The 27,294-nt window shown below is 55.2% G+C and overlaps 8 protein-coding genes across 8 annotated transcripts; 5 read left to right on the plus strand and 3 right to left on the minus strand.

Annotated features, from left to right (window-relative positions):
* Positions 1–1,690: 1,690 nt before the first annotated feature.
* E0L32_007401 (uncharacterized protein) lies at positions 1,691–3,921 on the plus strand (the record flags this gene model as incomplete). The annotated part of the gene is made up of 2 exons (XM_031142141.1): positions 1,691–2,480; positions 2,540–3,921. The coding sequence occupies 2 exons, from the start codon at positions 1,691–1,693 to the stop codon at positions 3,919–3,921; spliced, it is 2,172 nt and encodes a 723-aa protein (XP_030993614.1).
* Positions 3,922–5,529: 1,608 nt separating this feature from the next.
* E0L32_007402 (uncharacterized protein) lies at positions 5,530–6,198 on the plus strand (the record flags this gene model as incomplete). Its single annotated transcript, XM_031142142.1, has 1 exon — positions 5,530–6,198. The coding sequence occupies one exon, from the start codon at positions 5,530–5,532 to the stop codon at positions 6,196–6,198; it is 669 nt and encodes a 222-aa protein (XP_030993615.1).
* Positions 6,199–6,950: 752 nt separating this feature from the next.
* Positions 6,951–9,547, plus strand: E0L32_007403 (uncharacterized protein; the record flags this gene model as incomplete). Its single annotated transcript, XM_031142143.1, has 4 exons — positions 6,951–7,420; positions 7,485–7,707; positions 8,169–8,254; positions 8,308–9,547. The coding sequence occupies 4 exons, from the start codon at positions 6,951–6,953 to the stop codon at positions 9,545–9,547; spliced, it is 2,019 nt and encodes a 672-aa protein (XP_030993616.1).
* Positions 9,548–10,374: 827 nt separating this feature from the next.
* Positions 10,375–12,376, minus strand: E0L32_007404 (uncharacterized protein; the record flags this gene model as incomplete). The annotated part of the gene is made up of 3 exons (XM_031142145.1): positions 10,375–11,681; positions 11,744–12,147; positions 12,243–12,376. The coding sequence occupies 3 exons, from the start codon at positions 12,374–12,376 to the stop codon at positions 10,375–10,377; spliced, it is 1,845 nt and encodes a 614-aa protein (XP_030993617.1).
* Positions 12,377–14,866: 2,490 nt separating this feature from the next.
* Positions 14,867–15,866, plus strand: E0L32_007405 (uncharacterized protein; the record flags this gene model as incomplete). The annotated part of the gene is made up of 3 exons (XM_031142146.1): positions 14,867–14,999; positions 15,083–15,278; positions 15,572–15,866. The coding sequence occupies 3 exons, from the start codon at positions 14,867–14,869 to the stop codon at positions 15,864–15,866; spliced, it is 624 nt and encodes a 207-aa protein (XP_030993618.1).
* Positions 15,867–17,009: 1,143 nt separating this feature from the next.
* On the plus strand, positions 17,010–17,651 carry E0L32_007406 (uncharacterized protein; the record flags this gene model as incomplete). Its single annotated transcript, XM_031142147.1, has 1 exon — positions 17,010–17,651. One exon carries the CDS (start codon positions 17,010–17,012, stop codon positions 17,649–17,651), a length of 642 nt encoding a protein of 213 aa, XP_030993619.1.
* Positions 17,652–18,084: 433 nt separating this feature from the next.
* On the minus strand, positions 18,085–19,737 carry E0L32_007407 (uncharacterized protein; the record flags this gene model as incomplete). The annotated part of the gene is made up of 4 exons (XM_031142148.1): positions 18,085–18,676; positions 18,773–19,250; positions 19,328–19,419; positions 19,505–19,737. 4 exons carry the CDS (start codon positions 19,735–19,737, stop codon positions 18,085–18,087), a joined length of 1,395 nt encoding a protein of 464 aa, XP_030993620.1.
* A 2,393-nt stretch (positions 19,738–22,130) lies between these two features.
* E0L32_007408 (uncharacterized protein) lies at positions 22,131–23,576 on the minus strand (the record flags this gene model as incomplete). The annotated part of the gene is made up of 1 exon (XM_031142149.1): positions 22,131–23,576. The coding sequence occupies one exon, from the start codon at positions 23,574–23,576 to the stop codon at positions 22,131–22,133; it is 1,446 nt and encodes a 481-aa protein (XP_030993621.1).
* Positions 23,577–27,294: the final 3,718 nt, after the last annotated feature.

Raw genomic sequence — 27,294 nt, forward strand, 5'->3', positions numbered from 1 at the left:
TGGGATTTTCCATCCTCTCTGCATCTGGTCCCTTTGACTCCCATTGATTGATAAGAACCAGGAAAAAAGACAGAGTAGGTCTCTATGTATCGGAGATGCTTGTGTTGGAGAAGCCGAGACGAAAGAATGTTCATTGAGCTCCGTGGTACCCCGAGTTGTGAGTTACTTTAGCCTAGATTGGCCTCGATGCCACGTCCTCCTATCATTCAAGTGAGCGAAAGAGCCGTCCGCCTTCGAGGCTTGGCCTTTGTCCCCTTGAGAATGGACTCTTGGTCCAAATCTGAGTTTGGTTTCCGGGGTTGGACTGAAAACACGGCTGCCGGTTAGTTTCAGCACAGAGAGCGATATTCTTGATAGCTGCAAGCAAGCCAAGGGCATACGCACTAATATATCCCAGAAGGTGCTCTCTTATCATTCCATCAGCTACGTAGCCATCTTGGGTCTCGAATTGGACCTGCAGAACAACTCGAAACGCATGAAACAACTGATACCAACTCTGGCGGGTATTGGCCGTTGGAGGACTATTATTCATCTCAGACCTACACCTTTGCCTCAATATCCAGAGATGAAGGGTCCCCACTGGTTCACTCTGGCTTGACGAACTTTATACTCTCAAAGGTATTTGTAAAGCAATGGTGCCGGTATAGTCCCCCGCACAACCCTCGCCACCCCGGATTCTTGGAGGAGGGTGTTGACGCGGGGAAAGGCTGGTATGATCTGGCGAAATTGATACTAACTTCCTGTCCAGACCAATCCAAATTGCCTCATTGCACATGTCGGTTGTCAAATGTGGCACCCGAATTACTTTGCTACCTTGAATTGAGAATTAGAACTCTGGAGAGGTTGAAACGAAAAGGTGGTGCCTTCCACCTCCCCCAAGCTGCGTTTGCTCGCTATATTCATCGGCTAATTGGCCCATCGTGAATTTGGTCGGCTGATTCAGCTCCCTCAGCCACTCGCGAGACCGGACCTGCGATCGCATAACCCATTCAATATCCTTTCTCGTTCTCGAAGATCCAGCATAAATCGGGTTTTATACTGGCTCAAATTTCAACTCATGAAGACTCCATGCCCAAATATGCTCCCGATAGATCGATCATATGGTGTGCCTTTGGTCTGAGCGAGCACTTTCCCCGAGAGACATTCGGTTTGACGTATACCATGATGTGATTGAGAGAAAACCGAAGCAAAATCTGTTGCAGGTACATTGGAGCGGTTTTGTTTTGTATATGTATGTATGAAAAACTGCCCATCCAATGAGGATTCGAAGTGGGTGAATCAAGCACGCGTGGGTGACCAACGCGAAAGCCATGTCGCCACGAGTTCCTCAAAAGCAGGGAACGCTCGATTTTTCGTGGATCTGTTATCTATCCAGGAAGGATTGGCTGTGGTATGCCGCGCCGGAATCTGCATGGCAGCCCGCTGGATGGTTCTGGGGGCGACTTAATCTGGAAGATATCCGGCAGCAATCGTCCCGCACTTTGTACCTGCATCTTGAGGCGCTGGAGCGATGAGATTCTGGTGGCTGAACACCGGCGGACGGGAAGACCGGTGGTGCAATTTACGCGTGTAGAGTGAATATACAACGATCTCATCCCTTCAACGAGCGCGGTGAATCTGAATCTCTTCCAGACCGATGCGAGTTCTTCAAGTCGAGGAAGATTCCAGATACGGCGAAAACTCCAACATCATGGCGTTCTCTGATTCCCGCCTTTGGGTCATCTTAGTGACATTGCTGGTGCCTGCTAGCCAGGCGCTTTCAGCGGAGATGATGAGCAACTCTCCTGGCCACCTTAAGCTCATTCATGAAGGCGTTGGCGTGGGCAACGAACTCATCGCCGGCACGTTCCCATTCCCTGATTCGTTTTATCACAAGCATCGCCGCGAGATAGTGTCCCACGAGGACGGCTCGCATACAGAATGGAACAGTATCGCCCCTGACGCAGTGGAAGTGAAGGCATCGTATCCGAACTCCGGCAGCGTTGGCGCCACCTTCACCTTTGCGCCAGATGACACGCTTTACGGTGTTTGGAGCTACCCGTGGAATGGCAGCATTGCCAATGCGGGACAGAATCATGCTGATATCGGCCTGTTTGGCACGGATAGGCCCGGCATCAACTGGGCTAATGCGCGTGCGCCTTTCTTCTTTTCCCGGTCTGGATTCGGCGTGTACGTCGACTCGCTGCAGTTCGGAAGTTTTGACTTCTCCGAGCCTGGCACGGCCAGTTTCAGCTTCAATGGAAGCGAGTTGACATACAATGTGCTGTACAATAGCAATCTTACCGAGCTGCTGATGCGATACGCGAACTTATCCAGCAAGCCTGAAATGCCTATCGATTCGGGTTACGGGCCAATTTTCTGGTCGGACAACTTCGAGGAGGACTTCCACCAGGGGGTGTCTAGAGCCGATGAGAATTTCCACGATGTGATGAAGCATTTGAAGCAAAATCAGATCAGAGCTACAGCCATATTTGCAGACAGTATGTGATTCTCAAGCAACTCCAACAGTCTATGCCCTTTACTGACCATGAGGTGCAAGGGCCTTACGGGACGGGAAACTGGTCCTTTGGCAATTTTGACTTTGACCCGAAAAACTACCCTGATCCGCGGACTTTTATTGCCAATCTGTCGTCGCAAGGTTACGACTTTCAGGCCTGGGTGGCCAACCGCGCCTTTCTTTACACAGAGCTGTACAACACCTCCATGGCGAACGGGTGGCTATTCCCCGGCTTTGACGGTACCCAATTCCTTGGCCCTGCACTGAACCTCTCTATCCCTGCGGCCTACAGCTACCTTCTTGAACGGCTCACCTCGTTGGCTAGAATAGGAGTCAAGGGCTTCAAAATCGATCGCGGCGAGGAACGAGAAATGCCTGACGCAGAACAGAATCTGCAAAGCATTCTTTTCAATGAGCTATGCTACAAAGCCATGGAAACGGTATGGGGCAAGGGCAACTTCTTCTCGTTTGCTCGTTCAGCCTTTGACCGATCACGCTCAAAGGTGGCTATCTGGAACGGCGATTCCCAGGCCAACTTCACCGGCCTGCAATACTCTGTCGCGTCGGCAATCCGCGCCGGACTGCTAGGCTTCTCTCACTGGGGCTCGGACACGGGCGGCTACCTCCGAACAAACAGCACGCCTACCGAGGAGCTCTGGGCTCGGTGGATGCACTTCAGCGCCTTCTCGCCCATGTACGAGATTATGGTGGGCACCAAACACACGCCGTGGTACGACTACAGCCCTCGGCTAGTCCGGGTGCTGAAGGATACCGCTGCCCTTCACACGAGCCTCATTCCCTATATCCGGAGCTATGCGTATGCAGCGAGCCAGACGGGATTGCCTGTCATGAGGGCTTTGTTCCTGGAATATCCGGATGACGACAAAGTAGCCGAGACAGGAGATGCGTATACATTTGGAAAGGAGTTTCTCGTCGCGCCTATCGTCACCCAGGGTGGGAACAGGACGGTCTACTTTCCGAGGGGACAAGGCCGATTCCTCGAATACTTTAACAAGAGCCAGACTTTCAAGCCTGGCGAGACCCACGAGATTACCAACATGCCTCTCGAGTACTCGCCGGTTTATGTCCGCGAAGGTGCTATTATTCCCACCGGCGATGTGTTCCAAGGAAATGCCAAGTGGGTGGCCAACTGGAAACCGCACCTAGTCATTGAAGTCTACCCGAGCTACAATGTATCGGTCTCAAGCTTCACCTACTACCGTGGCAAGGAGAGTACACCGCTCAACGGTACGACCTCGATCACGATGACGGCTAGGAGCGGTAACGTGACGATCCAGTCAGGCGACCTGGGTGTCGATGGCACTATTCTGGTGTACCATAAGAATGGGGTCGAGAACATCACACTGCCCTCTGGTGAGGAGCATACGCTGCACATTGGGGGATTAGTCAGTCTCTTTGAGTAAGGTAGGAATTGGGGCTATTTGTCGCAGAAGTTCAATTGTCTATTCAAATTCGATGCTCCCTTGCGAGGGGTGTGTGTCATCCGCTCTTCCCGCTCCCACCATCGATGCTCCTGCTGAACATGAGCTTTGACATCTGAAACCATCCAACTCCTTACCACTAAGTGTCACAAAATAGTTTGTGTTGAGAGAATGCAATTAGACAGCGTCAGCCTTCAGCCTTGTGGGCTCTCATCCGAACCTAAGTAAGCTTACTCAGAGCAGTCCACCTGGCTTGCGAATGACGCACGCTGGCAAGGCGTGACAATGCCAGGGTTGCAGGTGGCGGCGGCTTTCGCGCAAAGTCACTGCCGAGGAACCGTTGGTGGAATGATGCTGCTCCAAAGATCGGATGCTTTCTTATTTGGTTGAGCAATTTGCTGCAGCTTACATCGTGGCTAGCGCCGCATCGATGAATCGCATGCAGCTTTTCTCGCGTACGCTAGAAGACGCAAGAGGATGACTAAAGAGTTTTGCTGGTGAGCTCAAATCTGGACCAGAGGTCATTGTTACTTGCGTCCACTTGCGAGGTATGTGATAGCAAACAGTTGAAGCATGTTCAATGATATTGAATGCTACTCCTGAAACATCCGCCCCCAAAGGTAATCCATATCAGTGGGGAGACTCTTTACGATTCAGGGTTGCATTAAACGCAGGGGCAGAACCTAAAAGGACTTAGCAGTTGGTCAGAGGTTGGGACCGTGGTCTGAATTAGGGAGAGGCGCAGCGGGCACGTTGTCTCGGCGCCATGTACCTGCAGTAAGCAGACGTAACCTATGCCGAATCGAGGTGTGATGTCTTCTTCTCAGCCCAAAATCCATCGAGCCATTTTTCATATTTTCCAGCTCGCCGTTCTCTGAGTTACCTAGTGTTTTGTCCTTCGTCTGACCTCGAATGCGTAGTAAATTTGTTATGGCATCCAAATATGCACAAGCTATCCAGCACACAGTGAGCAAGCAAGTTGAAAAGAGATGGGCATCTCATCATCACGTGTATTCGTGCCTTTCAATTTGTATGTTACATGCCTTGCAAGGATCAGGCGGGCGGGTGTGTCGAAATCGCCAGGCTAGCCTCCTCTTTATTCCTTCGAGACCCTGCATTGAAGGTACGGATCGAGACCCTTGTCACCTTCCTATTTCTGTCACCCTCGAAGACTTGAGGTTCGTGACTCGCTCACATCTGTGCAATGTCACCTATCTGTGTTGCTTTCATGTGCTCTGATAGAGTAAGGTCGATTTCTGACTCCGGCGTAAAGGCAGTGCGGTCACAAGAGAGTGGCAGTTACGGTCAGATGGGACGAAGCCACTCTCACTCAACGTTACAGCCCTCATCAGCGACCCTATCGTGTATCGTGCTCTCCATACTATATAATGCCTTCGATGGACCCTTTACTTCGTAGCCTTCCATCAACTGACATCAAAAGAACATCACCACACACTCTTTGACGTCCACACACAGTCTCAACGACATTATTCTTCGCAACACTCCTTCAAACCTTTCAAAGCGCTCTCTTTCCAAGACCAACTTCGATATCGTAGATAGAACTACCATTCATTTCATCAATCAAACATCATGATCTTCAACGCCTTCTCGCTCCTTGCCTCCGCGGCGCTGGCTTCTGCTGCGGCCGTCAACATGCCGCGTGCCGCCTCTGTCTCCATCACGCCCCACGACCGCTACTCGTCGTCGATCGGAGTCCTCGGCTGCAAGATCAACACGGACCGCGTGGCCTACTGGCCCATGTCGCCCAGCTGCAACGACATCTGCGTCAAGGTCTCGGCCAACGGCCGCTCCGTCTACCTCCTGCGCATCGACCAGTCCGGCGGCGCCCACGACATCAGCTACGACGCCTGGAACTACCTCTACGTCGGCAAGTCGGCCACCGAGTCGCCCCAGTACGGCGGCGGCATCCCCGCCACCTGGGAGGGCGTGCCCATGAGCAACGCCAACTGCAAGGCCCTGCTCAAGGGCACCGGCGGCCGCCTCGCCTTCTCGGCCGCCAACAGCATGAACTTCATCACCAGCTGCTCGTCGGCCACCTGGGTCGGACAACACAACGTGCTGTACAACATCCTGAACCCCGTGTGCACCTGGGGCTATGACGAGATCTGCACGCTGCCGCCGCCCAACGTTAGCAACGAGCCTACCTGCCCTCACCAGCTCGGCGTTCCGGTCGCGCTCACGACCCAGCCCGTGTACAACATCGACTACGGCACTGGGAAGAAGTCGTTGGCTGTTTGAGAAGGTGGATCTCTGGTCATGGCCTCAGCATACTGTGTAGTCACAGCAACTTGGCCGGTTTCGAATTCCATTCACGTTGTTTGATCACTGGTTCAGAATCTCCCACACTCGTTCAGCATCTACTCTACATCAAGTTTGTCCAATAAGTTTGTCATTAGACTAGTTCAACCTGTACATAATGATCGCCTATATGGCATTGCTGAAACATAACATGCAGTGTGGAGGTCCATATCATCTTTCTATGTGAGAACAAGTTCTGGATACATGTAGCCTTTTTATGACCACAGGTGATCACTTCTGAAAGTAGCGTACACCGCTAATTTATTCAACTTCGACGCCGATTATAGAAGACTGTATCTCTCAGAGCGCTTCAGTGTTTTACACCGTTTGAATTTGAGCTGGAATGTGCTTTAACCGTCCGAGTGTTGGCCTTGTGGCAATCCCTGGAACAATAAGGCGTGGATGGAGGCTGATACAGGTCAATCCGACCGGAAAACGCAGCCATTGAGAATCCAATGGGGCAAATCACCAGACCGACCAATTACATTGCTTCATCAAGTGTGGTTGAGTGATTGGTTCCAGATAATCGTCAACGAGGCGGGGTGCCTTGCACTTCTGCTTCAGCCTGACTATCCATGTCTTTCCATCCTGCTTCCCTCGAGTCCAGCCGGCTTGGGGCCTTTGATGCATCTCTAACGACAGATGTACGATTCGAAACGCAAGTCATAATCGAGCCGTTGACCGTTTTCAAGATGGACCCCCTCTCTGTGTCAGCAAGCATCATTGCCATCGTCCAAGCGACCGTAGGAGTTGGCAAAGCCGTCCAATATCTGCGCTCCATCCGCAATATTCCAGCCGAGTTTCTCGACCTTACCAACGAGCTTACCGGCCTTCAAGCGATCCTTGCGCAGGTCCATGCGGCACTCGTGAACATCGACGGCGACGACGAACGAGCCACTATACAAGCCACTGGCGCCGACTCTGTTGCATTGCAGAATTGCAAGACAGACTTGGAGAAGCTTGTTCAGGAGTTGGATGCTCTTTGTGGGAGAATGAAGGTATCGGTAAAGAAAGAGACGAACAAAGAAGGCGGCGCACACGAGAGGATATCTAAACGGCGCTGGACCAGGGAGAGGGAGCACTTGGCAACACTCCGCAACCGTACTAAGAGGACCTGCGACTATTTGAACTTGGCCTTTGTCGCATTGCAGACTTCGCGAAGGTAAAGTCCATCAAAGCAGTATCAAGCTTGCAAATTCATTTGTGCTGATAATCGGCGACATTAGCGCCCAACAAGCTGGTCAACTAGCTGCAGTCCAACAGGCGATGCAAAGATTGACTCAAATGTATCAAGAGGGAAACCATCGGGTGTATACAAAATGCTTGGACCTCGAGAATCTAGTCCGGTTAGCCGACTCCGAGTACGCAACGATCGACCGCATCCACTCAGTTTCAAGGACCTCAGATACTGCAAATGACATAGTGTCCTTCCCCGCCCTCTTGACAAGGGTTTGTCCGCCTCATTGCACGTGCCAGTGCCATCTGGTAACCTGTACTGGAATGCCGAAGTGGTGTCGGGCAGCACTCGGGGCTCTTTTTATGAAGTATAACGGCATACCGCTTCTCTCCAGTCAGAAATGCGACAGACTTGACTGTTCTGGTCGAAGGTCATCAGTACGCCTGGCCTACCATTTCCCCAGGTGGTTCATTTCTCGAGCTGTATATGCTTCTGTTTTGTGGCATGGCCCATTAGGTCTAAATGCCTCGATTTACTTGCGTTTCCCTCGCGTGCTGGTAAAAGATGATCCTTGGGAAGCTGTCAGAATGGGTGACATAGCCTGGCTACAAAACGCGATCAGCACCAAAGAGATTTTGCCACATGACATTAATACAACGGGTAAATCACTCGTTCTGGTACGCAATCAAAGGCATATATGATGATCATCATTAACTGAGAAATTCTCAAACAGACTGCGATTATATGGAATCGCATGGACGTGGCCGACCTGTTGATTGGACAAGGGTTTGATGTTGAGCTTGAAGACCAATACAATTGGTAAGCACATGTCGCCATCAAATGATCTGATCGAGCTGATCTTGTATTTACAGCTCACCAGTCAGTTGGAGCTATCAAAGCGAGCTCTTTGGTTGGATCCCACGCACTCCAAGAGACCAGGTGATACAAAAGCAGCTTGCTGGCTTGTACAAGTATACGGGATCATCTCCGATTCATGACGCTGTACTGGGAGTTGGATCATCGACTCTCGCGACAGCAATCTCACAAGATCCAGGTGATCTGAACAAAATGAACAATCTAGGGATGGCCCCATTACATGTTGCAGTTCTTCACGGGGATGCCTTCTCTGTCGCTAGTCTCCTACAACACGGGGCATATGCAGATATACGGGACAGAAACTTCGGATTCACCCCCCTCCAGCTGGCCTGCATCTCGCTACATTCTACACAGGTAGAGATAGCTCGACTACTTCTTGCTCATGGTGCAGATCCCAACATCTATGGCAAATCAGAACGAACTCCTCTCATGTTAGCAATTGATGATCCGGAAATGGTACTACTTCTATTGGATCACGGAGCCCAGGTTACTGAACGCGATGGTAGCCAAAAGGATTTGCTGGCACCTACGTGTGGACATAGCCCTTTTCCGGACACATCCAAATTCCGATCCAGTTGGAAACGGTCCCTGGAAATCCTGATGAGCACTGGAATAGATTTGGATATTCCTTGTTCAGTGCACAATGAAACTCCGCTACTAGTCAGCATAGGAAGTCGCAATACGGCTTTCGCGGATGTCCTTATCGAGTTAGGCGCTGCGCTCAATGCTGTGGACGACCGAGGACGTGGTATCTTGCACATAGCTGCCATGACTGCCGATGCAGAGCTGATCGAGGTCCTCCGCCGAGCCAAAATTCATGGCATATGCCCTGATGCGGTCGACAACCACGGCCACACACCGCTGAGATTGATAGCGGGGAGAATGATTGACCCCGAGTGGGTAGTTAGAATGACTCCAGGTGTGAGACGACCTACCCAAGAGGAATTCTACGCCTTCAAAGATCTGGTGCAGGAAATCCGAGACCGGAACCGGTTACTAAGACTGCGTGTGGTCGGTGATCAACAAGCGGGACGGAGGCAGAGTTTGGACGATGAACAAGGTGGTTCAGAGCGGAGTTTCACTACTTTGGAAGTTGCAGGAGGTAGAAGCAGCATCAACGAATTCACGGGAAGTGATTCAATCCTGGGATGTTGGACGGATAGTGGAGAGATGGCGGAGTCTGATGAAGACGAGTTCTTCGATACACGAAGCCATTGGAGCTTAGGTGAGAACTAATTCGACTGGATGCTGTATAGGTCTCTTAAATTCTTATTGGAAACTAAATGCAACTCTTTTCTCTCGATATGGATTATGTGGGGGGCAACCAATATTGAAGCTGCTTGCCAAATGCGACAGAATCGGCATTTCATGAAAGTTCTTCGCGTTGGGTGCCTACGAAATTCCATCAAGTAGCTCGGGGTCATCGTCGACCTCGCCGACGCCGTCGCCGGGTGGGTCCAGCTGGAGGGGTCCTTGCGTTCAGGAGGGACGCCTGGACCACAAAGCCCTTATAGGCGAGGTCAAGGCAGTCGGTTGTCGGGGAGGAAAAGACCGCTATGGTCAAGCGGGAAGAACGCGAGATTGTTGCAAAGGCAGGTCGAGGTGGTTCGGGTTTCGATCCCCGATGACGAAATAATACCTTTCGACAAAAAACCGGACGACAACACAGGGGCACCTCGACGCCCACGGCAGTGCGACCCTGTGCGGCAGTAAAATCTCTATTAGGGATTTTCGAAGCAGGCTCCCCTCCGGGTGAGTCTGTGAGTTTTTTTTTTTTTTTTTTCCTTTTTCCTTTTTCTGTACTTTTTGCTCTTTAAGATTTCTGCATGCCGGAGACCGATGACCCCTGAGTGTCATCAAGATAGTTGAGCTGTGATAGCGGTGTTAAGATGAGGGTCAGGTCAAGCTGTTCTCATTCCTACAAAAAAAGCACCGAAGAGTACTAAGTATCTTCAAATCTGTATTTGCGAATGCTAGTACTCATATATAACACAGCCCAAGACGGCAGCTCCATTGTTTGTAATATGTACACCAGGGGGGAGATCAAAGACAGGGACTGGATGCTATAATGCTCCGAACATGTTGACCAAAGGTACTGTCCCAAAGCTCCCACCGCAGTACACGTCAGCATGAGCAGTAAAGTTGCAAGGGGAGTTGCAGTCAAACGGCCTCCCGATCTGAGCGTAGTCGTAGCCCGTAAGGTTGTTGCCGCAGGTGCATATCGAGTTCCCGTTGGCGTCTGTCCCGAGGGAGAAATACCGCGCCCGCCCGCCGGGAGAGGCGGAGCAAAAGTCTGCGCACTCGTCAACGGAGACCGTGACCACCTCTTGGGCTGTCGGGGGGCTGAGGCCGTAGGCGCCACCCGAGGCTGCGACATAGCACCCCAGGTACCCGTACGCAGTGGTGTACCCGGCAGCGGTGCCGTTGACTATGATCGTCCCGTTCCCTGCGGGGCCCTGGGGGCCGGCCGGACCTTGAGGTCCCTCGGGACCTTGAGCGCCCGTCGAGCCTTGGGGTCCTGCTGGGCCCGTTGCCCCGGTCTCGCCGGTAGCTCCCGTAGCCCCGGTTGCACCAGTGGCGCCCTGCGCGCCTGCAGGACCTTGAGCACCTGCAGGGCCGGCTGCTCCGGCGGGACCTTGAGCGCCGTTTGTCCCGTTCACCCCGTTCATGCCATTGAAGCCGTTCAGGCCGTTCTGGCCGTTGGCTCCGCTCTTTCCATTCTGCCCGTTCTGTCCGTTTTGCCCATTCGTCCCCGCGGCCCCGTTCGTGCCGTCCTTTCCATCACTGCCGTCACTACCATCGGTGCCATCTTTCCCATCTGTGCCATCAGTACCGTCCTTGCCAGCTGGCCCGGCTGGACCCGCAGGGCCCTGCACCGTTGCCCCGGCTGGACCGGGAGGCCCCTGAGAACCTTGTTGTCCTGTAGCACCGGGCGCTCCCGGCGTACCTGGACTACCTGGCGTACCGGGTGCTCCATGGTTGCCCGAGATGCCAGGGCTGCCAGGGCTACCAGGTGATCCAGGCATCCCGGGAAAGGACCCTGATCCACCTGACGAGGTCCAGCCAGAGCTGGATGAAGAGCCTGACTGCCACCCACCCGAGCCGCCACTCTGCGAACCACCAGAGCTACCGGAGCCAGTCCATGACCCTGGCTGGGCACAGGTCCGGCACACGGACCCTGCCTGCGACCCTCCCGTATTCGGCGAGCCAGACCACGACCCCTGACTACCGCCACTACTTGACCATTGCACCGTCGGGGGAGCTTTACCACCCGCGGGTGCTCCTCCTACCTGAATGCCGCCGCCGGTTCCGGCTTCTATTACTATGTTCACTGGCGAGGCGGAAACGCCTGGTATTGAGCACTGGTCGACTTTTGCCATGTCAGCAGGGGGGGAACCTGACCATGGCTAAGGGAGATGGTACGGTACTCACTCGGAACATAATTCAGGTTGACCGGCGCGCAATCCGGCGGCGTCCCCGTGGCGTTGAACAGGGCGAGTATTGAATTCGAGCTCGACAGGCAGAACCTCGTGTCGGGGTGCGTGACATTCGTGTTCTTCCACTCGAGGTAGCCCTGCGCTACCGAGAAGCCACTGCTGATGGTTGCTTCCGCGGCGCAGGCGAGGAGCGGCTCCTGCTCCTTGCCGACGGTGGCGGCGATGCGCCGCTTGTCCGCGTAGAGCTGGTCGCCGACGAGGGTGAAGACCGTGGCTACCTGGCAGACGGGGCAGATGCCGTCGGGGCAGACGAACGGCCCGGTTGCATGCCTCCTGCGCAGCCACCGGCCCGGACGTCGATGTGATTCAACTTGGAGCAAGAATTGCTGGACTGGGAGTCTGGCAGAGATGGTTAGTTACTCCTCGATAAGGTGCCAGTCGTGCATAATATCTGTCTGTCATGACTGATCCAAGTAGACAGCAAAGGTACTCACTGTCGTTGAGAGTCTGATTCCAGGGAAGCCTCGGGGACAACCAGGTCTCGTGGTGAAGACCTGTCGATGAGGCTGCCCGCCCGGGCTATGTGAAGAAAGGAGAGCAAGGTGGCAAGCTCCGTGGATAACCACATGGCCACCAAAAAGCGAGGGAATGTGCGAGGGAAATTGATAAGCAAGAGAGAACAGGGATGAAGAGTAACGAGAGACGGGTCGTAAGGTAGTAGCAGCGGAGAGAATGAAGGACGGTTCAGTACACTGACCAAATTACCTGGGAAAACAAGACCATGATCGCCATCACAAATGAGAAAGGAGGAGAAACTACGCGCATATTTGCAAGGTGTGGGTTCAAGTACTATATTCCGGACGACCTACCTATGTTTGGATATGGATGAAGGCACCATAACAATGCCCAGCCACCTAGAATCTGGGGGGTGGAGTATCTTGGTATATCAGAAGCAAGTTTGAGTACGTCAGCTGAATGCTTCACTACAGGAGGTAGGTAGGGCTTCTGCGACCAGGAGCTTGGCAGAGTCAGATCATCCTTCTCAACCTAGCAAAGTTAAGCGAAGAATTGAAAGACCCGTCAGTCCGAGTACCTAGGTGGAAGGGAGGAAGCCCATACTTGGACAACACCGGAACGCCTAACAGAGAATCACTCTTGACGCACCTCAGCCGCGAGGATGCTCGTTTTTAGTCAGACAGGTTCTCCCGGCTCATTGAAAAGGCTCTAGCGTGTCTTAGTCGCACGGCCTGTCAAGATCATGAGCCACGCTCATGAAATGCCAGCCACCTCACAACGAGTTCCAGACAACCCTATTTGATCTTTACTGCTATGGCAGTGAAAGCATGTCAGCCTTTCCGCACTCGGAAGGGATGAGCGTTGATAGACTATTTGCGTTCCGCTATCAAGGTAGATTGGAATGTGCATTAGCGTTGCTCGGAATGTAACAGCAAGCTGTCAAGATTCCACTTCCGGGTCAAGTGGGCCGAATGCGTGACGACGCCTTTTCTGTCCATACGTACACCAAGAGAAAGTTCATGACATCCTATTTGCTGCTACTTGGACGGCTGGTTAGGTTTTGAGGTGTACGCGGGTACGGATTCCTTCCGCGGGGAACAACCCGGCCCTGTCGGTGTCGGCCCATTCCACGGCGCCACTTGCGGCGGATTGGCAAGGCGGACTATAAAGGCGTTCTAACCGTTTTGGTATAGCTCACTGGACACTTTAAGACAACGACATCTGTACCAGGCCAATGAACACGCCCAAACACCTGCCTATGCAATGAGACAGTCGTATTGCAGGTGCCAATGGACGAGGAAGTGTCGATCTTCTCCCACAACTGAATATGTTTGTCATAAGTTCTCAGGGTCCTGGGTGGGCCAGCGCGGCTGTTCTGTTTAAACAGGGCGAAACAAGGCGAAAGCAGTCTTTGACGAGCGAAATTCTCCGGAGATGTGGCACGCGGGACCATCTACTATCTACGTTGTTCTCTTCACTTTTTCCTGTGTGAGCAATGTGGCACTTCTCCTTGAAATGGACTGAATAGTCAGCACGGCAATGGAGTTATTCTCGTCCCTCTGCCATATTCGTCACCCCATGCCACATGTTGCCGAACAAGCCGAGTTGAATTGTCTCTTTGAAGCATCGCTGTTCCCACAATGACTCCTTACTGAGCGTCAGGAAACTCTTTGGAGCATTCTTCAAGATGAACCAACATCGTCCCTTGGCCTAATGCGGAAGGATCTTCAGGTACCAAGTGGGTGGTGATTCTCTGTTAGGCGCCTGTTTAGTCGTTCGTTGCTTGCCTTTCTTCTTGATAACAAAAGAGTCAGACTAGATGTGGCAGGCTTCAACAAGTCCCCCGCTAATTAGCATCTAAGGATGACACCGGCTCGGCCACCTCACCGTTTCTCGGGCGATGCCATCTCCTAATTACCCGTACACTCCTACCCCTACTAAGAACGTAGACCACCGGTAGGAGGAAAACACAAATCAAGAGCCGAGCTATATTGTCCAGCCACCACGGGTGTCTGGCACTTCGGAAGAGTGCCGAGCTTTCCCTATATGGTCTGACGCTTCGACAATTTGTGTGATCGACACTCTCTAGACTGCACGAGTTCTCGATACGGCATTTGACATTCGTGACGGGTGTCTGCCGACCTCGTTGTCTTATCTTGAATGGCGTTCTTCCGTAAGCCTCGTTCTATCATCAGACGAGCTTGAGACAGGATCGTCGGCTGCTTCTCCGGATTTCGACTTGGGAGATTCCAGCATCTGCCCCTTTGGTCAGTTCGAATCTGTGTTTGCCATGCGAAGGTATGGTCTGGCCACCGCCCGTGTCGCCTTTGAGCAACCCGGCTCTCACGTTGGCAACGTGGGAACAGCCCGACATACATGTGATATGAGCGTGCGAGGAGCACAGCACGGATTGTGTCCGGCTTATAAAACCCCATGCCTTCTCTCCACTTGCAACCCTGGGCCTAATCTCCAGTCTTTCCACACACACACACACACACACAACTCACTCCCCGATATCCCACTGCTCCCATTCTCTTGTGCAGCCGTACCCGCAACAGCCTCGCCGTGCTTTCAGTAGCCCTCCCACAACACCTTAGCCAAGATGATGTTCACCCAGGCCCTCGCCGGCGTCGCCGCCACCGTCCTCCTGGCCTTCACTCCGGTCACCAACGCCTTCGTGGACCCCTGCAACTACCAGGAGTACCGTTGCGGCTACAGCATGATGGAGCACTACGGTAAGCAAGCCGCTGTGACTTTTCTTCGAACGATAGGTGTCTGCGTAGGATCGGGGTATTGACGGTACACCCACCACCACTAGGATACACCATCGCCGAGCTGACCAGCGCCGTCAACGGGACTGTGACGATCCCTCCCCTCAACGACGCGCAGCTCCTGAGGACCCTGTTCCGCTGCACCGACACCCTCGGCGGCATCGCCGGTAACTCTTACTGCATCGCCGGCTGCATCAGCATCAGCGGCAACTCGACCGGTACCGTCAACGACATGTGCGCCATGTGAGGCTGATGTCGCTCAGCTCCGGCGGCGTCTCCAGCTTCTCGTTCAGGGGAGGGGCAGCCCGGGGAGAGCATTAGGTTTCGCGGGGAGACGGCTGGGCCTAGTACAATATTCACAGCCGGGGAGTGATTCATACCGGCTACCACCGCCCAGTTTATGCCTGATGAAGTCGACGATATAGGTCTGCTCTGTACTTTGTTGTCACGTTGGAATATATAGGATAGTTTGAAATATTATACTTGTGAGGTGCGATCTACGGCGGTCCTGGCAAATTCTATTGTAACGGAGTCAGTCTCCTTGACATTTCAGATCCTTTGCTTGAGAATGGGGTCCGCATCGCAGACGCGGCCGATCGCAACCTCCTTGCTGCGCGGCCGGTCTTGGCGAACCGACGAACCCTGTTGCGGAAAGAATGGAGACCCACGGGAATATTGGGCGAGATCGCCAGGGAAGAAAGGGATGTGTGGTGTGCTGTAGGAAAGGAGAACTGTGCCATTGTTTCAAGTTGGATCAGCAGCCCTCGAAGAAATGCCGCTCCCGTTGACCTGCCTCCAGAGGATTGGGAGGTCGTTCGTTTGTTTGACTGAGTGACGATGCCGCATCTCCACCTTCGTCAGTGCGGGTCTGGAAGGATACCCTGGATGTGATCCAAAGAATTGCGATTTGACCTGGGCGGTTTTAGCGATCGATCATGGGCTTGGCTTGGTAGCTTCTTCTTCTTCTTCTTCTTCTTCTTCTTCTTTTTCAGACTCCGCAAGCAAAACAAGGTGGCATGATGTCAAACAATAACTAATCGTGCGACCGGGCACGGCGGCTCGCTGCTTCAGGGACAGACACATTCATTCATGCTGTCATACCAGAATAATTGATGGATGTCTCGACCCGTTTTTGAGATCCAGAATTTCGTCAGAAGAGCCGTTTCCCCTCTCCACTTTATGTTTAGAATTGGAAGGGTCCTGGCGCTCCTGGGAGTGCAACAATGGAACAAAGCAATAAAGAAACCCCATGTGAGATTATGAGCTGCGAAGGTTCCCGGCTGGCCCACCGCCCTCTTCTCCCGGAATGACGTCGTGCCGCCCTCTTTATCCTTTTGTTTCTTGCACTAAAGCCAGGCGGCCCGCGATTCTGGGTCAACACGGGAAATTGAAACCCTGAATTTCACCTGCCCTACGCCCATCACTGAATCAATGCCCCCCCGAATAGAGTAGTTCCGTGCGACAAGCTCAGAAGACCATTTGGGGCGAAAGGCCAGAGATCTGCAGCGACCCTAGAATCTCGTATTTCCCTTCTGCGTGCGCGTGCTCACTCAGTCTCTCGGCGGGAGGTTCTGGCGAGAGACCCTGCTGAAATATCGTCATCCTTTGCCAGGCTACCGGCATCCGGCACCCAGTGATCGGCAGCAGAGCACTCTGGATGCGCTGACTGAGCCTTCTGGATGCTCGTATCCCTGTGGTCAGGCGACGACGACGAGACCTCAGATGCTCCTTCGGATTGCCAAAAGGGATAAATAAGAAGCTCGCTCGTCTCCTCCTTCCTCCTTTCGACCTTGTCCTCAATCTCATCGCAAACCAAAACAAAAACCAAACCAAACCATCTAGATACCCCACGCACCCTTTCCCCCCGCAACATCCTGTATCCGCAAGCCACACCTTATCTATCACCACACACGACATACACATACATACACACACACTCACTGGGTGACGGCGAAACAGACAAAAACAGCCAAAATGCACTCCGCCAAGTCCATCCTCTCCCTAGCCCTCCTCCACGCCGCCGCCCTGACCTCGGCGTCCCCGCTCTCCCTCCTCGCCGCCCGCGACACCTCCAAGGGCTTCACCCTCATCGCCAAGGTCACCGACCCGGCCTGCGAGCTCGACCCGCCCGTGGCGGGCTGGCAGCTCGACACGGCCCACACGGGCGCGGGCCTCAACGCCGCCGTGCTCAGCGACCCGGGCCAGGACGGCGGGCCGCGGATCTGGTACCTCAACGGCACGGCGCCGCCGGCGCAGCAGGTCCTCACCGACGGCGGCACCCCGCTCTACCCCTACGGCCTGAGCCTGCAGGCCGCCGACAGCCCGGGCGAGCACGGCGCCGTGGTCAACGTGGGCCAGTCGAGCCCCACCACGGTCAAGGGCGGCAGGCTGGTCAACCTCGAGGGCCCGGACGGCACGTTCCTGGCGTGCAAGCGCGAGCTCGAGTACTACCACTCCGAGTTCGTCGTGCTGCAGTACGCCTACGCCGGCGAGGCCATCCCGGACAAGTGCGCCGCCATCACCCTCGCGCCGCGGTGCGCCGAGCTCGAGGTCCTGCCTCCCGACGCCGGGTCCAGCCACGAGTTTGCGCAGGAGGTGGAGTGCTCCGCCAAATGAGGAGCGGCATCATGAGGCTTGAGCCAGCAGATCCGGATCAAGCCACTTGCATTGGTTGGCGTTTGCGTGTTGTGTACTTTTAAGGAGCATTGTATGATTACGGGAATGATGATTCAACGTTTTGGGCCGCTTCAGAGCCACTGGCAGGAAGTAATAGCTCCATGAATACAAGTTTAATATTCACACCATTAGATCCTGAATCATATGTCATGCACAGATTGATAGCACCTGGCTCTTGTAGTCGTGTTAATTGAAGCCGCATCCTAGATAGGACACTGTATCCTGTTCCGCATATGAACCATATGGCTCGTCAACCGTATCCATTCCCTATGTGCACATCCTCATTCCTGTATGCAGGGTCGGTGGGATAGACCTTCCCAATCACCTTCGCCGCTCCTTCCTTCTTTCACCCCTCCCCCCCTTCACCTCCCCCTCACGCCACCTTCTGCACATCGCCAGCGCCCTTCTCCTCGTCGACGGCGACCGCGCCGTCCTCGCGCGCGTGGCCCTGCAGGCCGACCTCGGCCGTCGTGAACGCGTCCGCGACGTCGCGGTACGCAGGCACAAAGTTGACGCACAGCGCGTACGACCACGCCGCGACGAAGAACGCGAGCGGGACCGCCATGGCCCTGCCCGTGCCGTGCGCGTCGGCCGCCGCGCCCGTGAGCGGCGGCACGCACGCGCCGCCCAGCACGGCGCCGACGATGAAGCCCGACCCCCGCTTCGTGTGCCGCCCGAGCCCCCGCATGCCGAGCGCCACGATGGTCGGGAAGCAGATGGACTCGAAGAACATGCAGACGTAGAGCAGCGACATGCCCGTGTTGCCGCGCTGCGTGACGGTCGGCGCGATGAAGACGATGCAGCCCGTCAGGAAGAGGCCGAAGACCCACCGCGGCCGGGCAAAGTGCATGATGGCCACGCCGGCGAAGCGGCCCACGGCGAAGGAGGCCTGCCCGCCCGCGAGGAACTTGGACCCCGCGACGTCGTTCCACGACGAGGTCTCGACGACGTAGTTGATGAAGAATCTGATTTGGTGTTAGTCGGCGGCTTGTTGCCTGGTTGAGGTGGGGAAGGCGGCGGCCGGCCAGCCAGGAAACGGGGTTTTTTACACGAAAACTTACCCGGCGATGGCGACCTGAGCACCGGTATAGCAGAACTGGGCGAACGCGGCGTGGAAGAGGCGGTACTGCTTCCACAGCGGCTTGTCGTCCTGCCCGGCGTGCGTCTCGGCGGCCTGGAAGGCCATGTCGGCATCGGTGATCTCGGGGATGGTGGAGAAGAGGAAGACGATGGCGAGGAGCAGCACGAAGACGGCGATCGAGAGGTAGACCCACTGGACGTTGGCCAGGGCGCGGGTGTCGTCAAAGGCGAAGAAGACGTAGGAGCCGAGCACGGGCGCGACGACGGTGCCGATGCCGTTGAAGGCCTGGCTCAGGTTGATGCGGATCTCGGAGTACTTGGGTGGTCCGCAGACGGTGATGTACGGGTTGGCCGCCGTCTCGAGCGAGCCCAGGCCGTTGCCGATGATGAAGATGCAGACGCAGAAGCCGGCAAAGCTGGCCTTTTTGATGGCCGCGATGGCCAGGAGGGCGCCGAGGCCTGAGCTGTGCGGTCAGCACGGGCCTGGAGCAATGCTGGGCATCCTGTATTATGTTGTGGGGGTGCAATTGGCTTACCGTAGAGGAACAGGCCCCAGATGAAGACAGTCTTGTAGCCATAGTGACGGAGAAGCCAGGCCGCATGGCCGAGCGATGCGAGCGGATAGGCACTGAGTGAGAATCAATCGTCAGCGTGTGATGCCCCGCCTGGGATCCGGCTGGCGCAAAGGCCCGTCAGAATGGAAGGAGACTCACCCAAAGTAAGCAGCCTGGAGGCCAGAAGAACGCGCCCTGTTGATGTGGAGGATGTTCTGGAAGTGCTTGTTGAGCGTATCGAGCAGTCCGTACGAGAACCCCCAGAGGAAGAAGAGGATGGTGACGAGGCAGATGGGGTAGATGGACTCGCGCAGCGTCAGCTCGGCGGCGCGTGTAGTCTTGTGGTCCGATGTGATGAGGCCGCGCCTCTTGGCCCAGTCCTTGAAGCCCATGTTGGGAGCGCGTTTGAAATGCGGCTTTATCCTGCGATGCGGAAGGGCGATGAGGGTGTTGGAAGACTGTAGTTTGCCGAGAGAGATGCGATTGCGCTCTCCGCTACAACTGCAAGCCGCAACACAATTGATGTCTACAAGGCGGTCGGTGCTTGGGCTGGTGGCGAGGAGAATGGAGAGATGGAGCACTGGGAAGAGGGAGAGAGAAAGGGCATCAATCGCGAACGGGGAGCAGGAGAAGGGAGGAGGCGAGCTTTATCACCAACTTGATGAAAAAGGCAGGTCCTTGAGAGATCACCCCGAACCCACTACCAGGCCGACACTGTCATCCGTTGTTACATCGATCTCTGTGTCTCCTCTCGCTTCCTCGCACATCGTCTGTCCTCAGAGTAGTGATACCTGCGAGATACACGTGAGCGGAACTGTCGAGTGCAGAATTTGTATGCAGGCATGGCACGTTCCCTGGGGTACCCAGCAGGTTTCGGCCCGTTTGAATTTGGCCTACATCTTCCCTAATGTTTGGGTCCATGGATACAACCCAGACCCGACGGATGTGGAGGCGGAGGAGGTCTGTCATCGGTGATCACTTTTGGCAATTTGGGTGCGCTTCGTTGCTTCGATGGGGGCCCGTCCATTCATGCTTATCAACTCTAATTTGCTCTGGGCCTGTGGGCAAAAGGAGGAGACCGTGACGTGGAGTCCGATGGGTGCGGGGGACGAGGGGACAAGAAGCAGGCGGGAAACCAACATCGTTCGAGTTGGTTCGGCGATGCGTCCAACGACGTATGGGAGTAGTGATGGCCAAGCTCCAGGCTAGCATCATCGTATCCAAAAAGTAGACCCTGCTCACTGCGGAGAAAGGGCACGCACGGGGAGGGCGATCCACTAGGAAATATTCCCCGAATCGCACCTCGCGCTGCTGTGGATTCCCCAGACCAGCGCCCCCCCCCCCCATCCCCCGTTCAGCGCCACTGCCGCTCATTGGCGACAGCGCCTGTGGGCCTTCAACCCGGCACTTGCAGCGCCCAGCTCGGACTGGGGTACGTACCGCCACTGTTGCTCCCCACTCGTCATCTCGACGCGATGCTGCACCGAGGCACACCTTCAGTCAAACGTCTCTCGTCTCGCGCCCATCATCAACGCCCGACCCATCGCCGCATACACACGCACACACACACACCCACCACCGCTGCACCTCGTTCTGGGGGAGGGACGCCACGATCTGTTCCAAACCAACAAATATCCATCGGCTCCAAAAGTCGTGGAGGGTTTTACCCGTCGGATGTTTCTACCCCAGATTTGCTCAGACCCTTTCCCTCTCAGGTGCCGCCTTCGCCCATTCAGGCTAGCGGAAAGAAGGCAGAGACAGTGCATCGAGGACTCTCACGTACATATGAGAGCTGGGGCTCGTGCGTAATCCGGGATCGGACCAAGGTCTAGACTGCTTGGTCCATACTTGTACTTCTCGACAGGTACCCTCCTCTCCAACTTGCATCTGTGCCCCTGACCGAGCCAGCCCATCGGATCTCATTGACGCCACCCAGCCCCTAGCAGATATCACTCTGCCTCATCTATAATTCGCGCGAGAATTCACTTCCGCCAGCAAAGTAGCCTTGGACTGTCATTGGGCGATGGCCATGTCGAGGTTCATATGGAGTTCTCAGCTCTGTCAGGTCTCGTCTGTAGGTAAATTCGACGGTAAGGTCTCTCCCAGGAGCTGTTGGCGCCATCGTCAACCTGTCCGCACACTCCTCATAGACACGGCGATGGTTCATCAGCTATCTTCCGCGGGTGTCAAGACAGAAAGCGAACTATACCTCTCATAGCTACTAGACAATGGGGGTTATCTTGGTCAGCTCAATGTCCACCCATGTCTATTCTGTTCGATATGTCAGTAACACCGAGAAGAAGCAAAAAATAGAGTAAGCAACGCATGCTCTCACCGTTGCAAAAAGACTACCGGAAATGCAGCTCATCCCTACTCCCCTCAGAAGTGCATATTCATCGTCATATGCAAGCCATCACAGCCCAGCCGGGATCCTACCACGTCATTGTGGTGAGAGTCCCTGCAGTACTCAGGCTAAGTATAAGAATATGTCGATTCCAAAAGAGATGTGCCGCCTATGCAGAGTTGGCCTCGCGGCAAGGTCTAGAGTCCTATCTTCCAAAAAAACTTTCTTCCAAAAAGAAAAGAAAAAGAAAGAGAAAAGAGAAAAAAGGAAAGTAAAGGGGAAAAAGAGAAAAAAAAAACGGGTCCAAAGACGCTCGAAGAAATGAGATAGGGGAATCCAGAGATCAAGAAACTAAATCTTCCCACTCAGAACATCACGCCCGAAATCGTACCATCTATCTCTTTCCCTGCCCTCCTCTGTCTATGCAACTAACCTCATCGTTCACTCTAAGCAGCCATAGTTCGACCGCACCTTCGCCAGCAGCGGCTCGCTCATCTCCTCGTCGACCCCGAGCCGACGCATCAGCTCGGCAAACTCGCCGTCGAGCGCCGCGCCCTCGTTCGCGTCCATCTCACGGGCCTTGCCGAGCAGGTACTTAACCACAGTGACAAACCGCGCCTCCTGCTCAGAGGTGGCCGTCTCGGCTAGGGTGCAACAGACATTGACCCAGGCCAGAATAAGGTCTGCATCAAGCGTCCCCTCGAGCACACGGAACTCTATGGTCCGGGGCCCTGTCCGCGCGCGGTCGTCTTCCTCTCCCAGGGCGCTAAAGTTGAACCCCAGGCGCCGGTACTGCCGCTCCCGGCCCGAGAGCAGCCTGCCCAACTCCATAGTGGACTTGGTCAGCCAGATGGCCTTGAGCGCATCGTGCTGGTCAGCGTCGTCGACGCCCAGGCGCCGCCAGGCCGCAGCGAGATACCACTCGACGGACTCGTCGCCCTGGCTGCTGCCGCTACTGCCGGCGAGGAACTGTTGCTGCTGCGACCTGTTATAGTCTTCACCCTTCGCGATATTCAGCGCCAGGCGGCTGTGCTTCCGCAGCTCGGCACCCCAGGTGTAGATGTTGCTATAGTTGGGCGACCGCGGGTCACGCACTTTGCGTAGGACAGGCTCGGCAAGCCAAAGGAGGGTTGCGAGGCGCTTGAAAGTGAGCAACGTGAAGGGCAGGCCGTCGTTGCGCCCAACGTGGACGTGGACGTCGCACGTGTAGTTGACGGTGGCACGGTGCGGGAACCGCACGCTACGCACGACGTCACGAATCGTCTGCGGCACGGTCAGGTCCCTCCACCAGAGCTTCGGAGAGCATAGCTCCAGGGGTACCCAGAGCAGGTCGGCAAACCGCAGGTCGACCTCGACGGGCTCGGCCGAGTTGGCCTTTTTCACGATCCAGTGTGTCTGCCAGTACTCACGCTCCTGGCGCTTCTCATCCTGGATCTTGTGGATCGTGATGGCGCGCTTCATGCCGCGCTCGCGGATGCTCTCGGCGATATCGCTATATACATCGCGGTGCAGCTGAGCAATGGCCTGCTGATCACCACCGGCGGCAGCCGCAGCAGTGGTGCTACCGCCGTCGACGGCAGCGCGGTGGCGCGGGACGAGGAACTTGAATTCGAGGCCGGCGCAAATATCGTCGGCCGTGTCCACGACGGCGGCTCCCAAGGACGATGCGGGGCGCTTAACCTCTTTACCGACGGGACCTGTCATCATGCGGCCTGCATTGGTGGAAGGTACGGCGGCGGCAGCGGTAGCAAGTGCTGCAGCGGTAATCGGCATGTGTAGTGACAGGGGCGAGGGAGGCGGCTGCTGCATGTAGCCCTGGTAGTGTTGTTGTTGTGGTTGCGCAACAGGAACAACTATATACTCGGCTTTCCTCGGCAGCTTGGTCATCTTTGATTTGTAGAAAGTGAAACTGGGAAGGGTTCTGCGATGGGCGATATCTAGGGTTTATGATATACACGCCGCAGAGAGCGGCGGTTGGCGGTAGTAGCAAGATCGGAAAAGATATCAATCAGTCTTGACTTATAAGCCGGTGATGCATGATGGTATCGCTATGTGGGTCGGTTCTGGGTGACACCGTACCGCGGTAGGGTTGCTCTTGGCTCGTGTAGGGGTGTGGGTATTTGTAGAATTGGGACGGACAACGGGCACAACCCCGTGCGTCTCGATCTGAGCTTTGACTCGAAGAGAACAGAAGGAAAGGGAGGGGTGATTTGGAGAGTCGTAGGTTGAGGAGGGGAATGCGGGCAGACGGAGACTCGCAAGACTGGCGAGCCTCGAGTCAAATAGCAGGGGACACCCTGCAATGAAGGGTCTGATAAGTAGGCAGCTAGAAGGTAAGGCAGTGAGTTAGATGGTAGCAGTGGAGGGCCGGGACGTATTGGCCCTCCCGAGCCGAGCGATATTAGCGGCAGCGAGCGGCCATGGAGCTGCTGGCATGACAGACGGGAGGGCGGACGGATGCTGGTTGGCGGTGGAGCTGCGGGGAGGAAGTCGAGGACGACAGCCGCTGTTGGTGTTTGGGCGATTGTGGTTGTTTGGTGGAGGTGCGTGAGTGTGAGAGTGTGAGAATGTGAGAGGGAGTGTGGTGTGCGTGCGTGTGTGTGTGTGGAGAGGGAAAGCGAGCAATTCGGCGCTGGCAGCGAAATGATTGAGAGCCCGTGACAAGGAGGAGGCTTCCTAGATCGTCCCAATGTCTGTCTTGCTGTTTGGCTGTGTGTCTGCACGCGCAAGCAGGGCCGGCCACGTCAACCCGAAGGGCGACAGAGGGAAGCTAATCCAAGCTCAAGCTTGGCTGGCCTTGTAGCTCTTACAGACGCGGCGGCCCGACCGTTGGTGGCCGATGACGAGTGTTGTGTCTGCTCCTCTTTGTCCTTTGTTCCAGACTCGGCCACTCTGTCTCGTCTGGGCCGCCGCCCGGTGCCAAAAACGCTCAAGCTGGTGCCCCCCACGCTGGGCGGAAACCGGTAAACGTCGGGTGGCACCGAGCTCTTTTCAGAAGCTGGATGGCGTTACAGCACACGGCCGGGCTTGGCTTTTCCCTTGCCTGCCTCCATCCGTCGCTGATTCAATGCTCTCGACGCGAACAGACCGCCAGCACGAGCAGAGCCCCTTTCCGGGTGAGTCAGGGTGTGTTCCCGAGGCGACAAGACATGGCTGCGTGATTTGGAATGGAGGAGCGCAACGGACAACTGTTGGTTCGTGGCGGGACAAAAGAGGAGAGATCTGAGAGGGAAAAAGAGGAGGGGAAGAAGACACCCCGAAAACCCAATCGTATCGAATGGCAAGACCACTCCTGTGCCTGCCCTCTGCGCAATTCGCAAGAGATAACAGCCCAAATAGGAAAGGCCGGCCTCAGGAAAATGTGCCTTCTCTGGTCAGGCGAACCAAAGATTGGAGTGCATCTGGCGATGCATCTTGGTCTGAGGCAATTTTCTCCCGGGTATCAAGATACCATCCTCCCGTCATCCTCCCCATACCCGCAATGCGCCGCGCATGATAGCGGTGTACCTGCGGCCTCATGCTACTCGTACGTCTCATACGCGCCCGGCCCTCCAGCCCCAGTCCCTACCCCAGCCCAGTCCCGTCCGTGTCTCCATTGATCAGCATCCAATCCAGCGCAACATCGAGTCCCAGACTTGTAATGGTTGTCGTCCGACATGCCTCGAGGACCACGTGTTCTGCCATGCCTCGCACGAAACAACGGCGCCGCAGCCGGGAGACCTCGGGCCATCCTGGTCGCTCGAGCAGTTGTCCATCAGCCATTAGCCATTCACTCGCCCACGGTTCTGTCTTTGTGAGCATCTCAGTCATCACATGCCATCCATCCATGCTCGTCCCGGTATGGACAAGTCTGGGCCGATCTCTTATTCATCCTCGACTATGCTCAGCACCACCACCGACGACGACGGTATCGGCTCTCTATCGTCTCCTCTTCCTCTCCAACGCCGCTAATGCCGTGTCATGGGCTTATGCCGCCATCTCATCTATCACAAATGACATAGCGTCTGACAACCGACACCCGCACCCGCCTTGGTTGACATGCCCAGTCCTCGGGCGGCGCTACTATGCGGCTGCTCCCATCAATGTGGAGGACCAGACCAAGGTGTGTTGCCTTGATTGTGAAAGCGGCCCGAAAGCCTGACCACACCTGGAATGCTACCATCTCCAATTTTTGCAAAAGAGCATACAATCTGGTACGATATTGGGCGAGGCAACCCTCGCTGAGGCCGGTAGTTCTTTTGTGACACCCAGATTTCATTACGGGCTCAACCAGTCCGCGCGTACGTGCGCGCTTCCCTCTCCAAGTGGAGATCTCGATTTCATGCGAGCTGCATCACATCATTTCAAGGCGCTATATCAGAACCGAAAGCCCAGGCAAAAAGAACAGACAAGAAGCCCGTGCGTTTTCTTGCTAGCACCGGCATCATAATTTCTGATTCCAGTTTTGTCCTACATCAGAGGGTTGCCGTGGATGTCCCCTTCCGTCCCAGCTCCAGAAGACCACCCCCTGTCACGATCCCCAACCTTGGTCCAGCATCTACGGTTGTTGCAGATCTGCGACATTCTGATTTGTCCGAGAGCATTCTACCATACCAACCGATTCCGAGCCCCGGAGAGAGCGATCACTCCTGTGTGCCACTGAATCGGTCCATGATTGGTTCCGGGGTGCCTAGTTCCGTCATACCACACTTCCCCGAAATCCCATCAGTCCTTTCTGCTGCTCGATCTGACCCATCGTAATCCTGGGAACTGTATGCATGACAGGCTGCGGCTGACATACATCCTGTGTTCTCTGAAGAAACCAGGGAACGCCTGGCTTGCTCAGGATCGGGTGCTTGTGATCGGATCAGGGAAAGGAATCTGGCTTGTGCTCTGCAGCTGTCATCCGCCTACGCAACTGACCAGTAAGCTCACGCCCCCGCAGCCCATTGCTATCAACAAGACGTACAAGATCTACTGTTCTTGAGAGACAGAGTGGTACTCAAAAGACCGATCCATCTCGGGTGGGGCGTTCTGGTCCTACGGAGGGTTCCCTCGTCGCTCCCAACTTCTTACAAGTCGATGGGGCTTGCCCCGAGAGCTGAAAAGTCGCAGTCACCCCGCGAGGCGGTATTGTCAAAGGCCAGAGGTGTCTGCATAGAGGCAGCGGAGGCAAGTGACCCAGCTGCTAATCTCACCTAAGGTCAATCTCGCGCCAAGAACAGTGTCGTCTCGGCCCGCCGTGACCTTGCTTTTCACATATGTGCGTGACTGGGGCCTCCGTCAGACGGAAAGACTTGCATAAGTCGCAAATCGCGTCATACAGTGGGCTCTAGTGTTTGGCTAAGGCGAAAAAGGAAAATGAATGACCGGCATATCTGGTGTGTTGTCAGCGGGAGAGCGTGGTCACGAGGGTAATACTATGTGGACAGACAGAGCTATTGTTTTCGAGGCGCGTGCTTTGGATGGAATCTACACCCTCTCGTCCCTCGTGTACGCCTCCCGACGGACCAGGCCCAACCTACATGGGCTGACCTCATGCCCTGCATCTCCAGGGTGCAGAGCGACCAATGAGCATCGGAGACGTCTTCAGGGTTGTCGTGCACATTGCTTTTTTTCCCTGGCC

This window comes from Thyridium curvatum, assembly GCF_004353045.1.
Source record: "Thyridium curvatum strain D216 chromosome Unknown NODE_45_length_338668_cov_82.209118, whole genome shotgun sequence".
Taxonomy (NCBI): domain Eukaryota; kingdom Fungi; phylum Ascomycota; class Sordariomycetes; order Thyridiales; family Thyridiaceae; genus Thyridium; species Thyridium curvatum.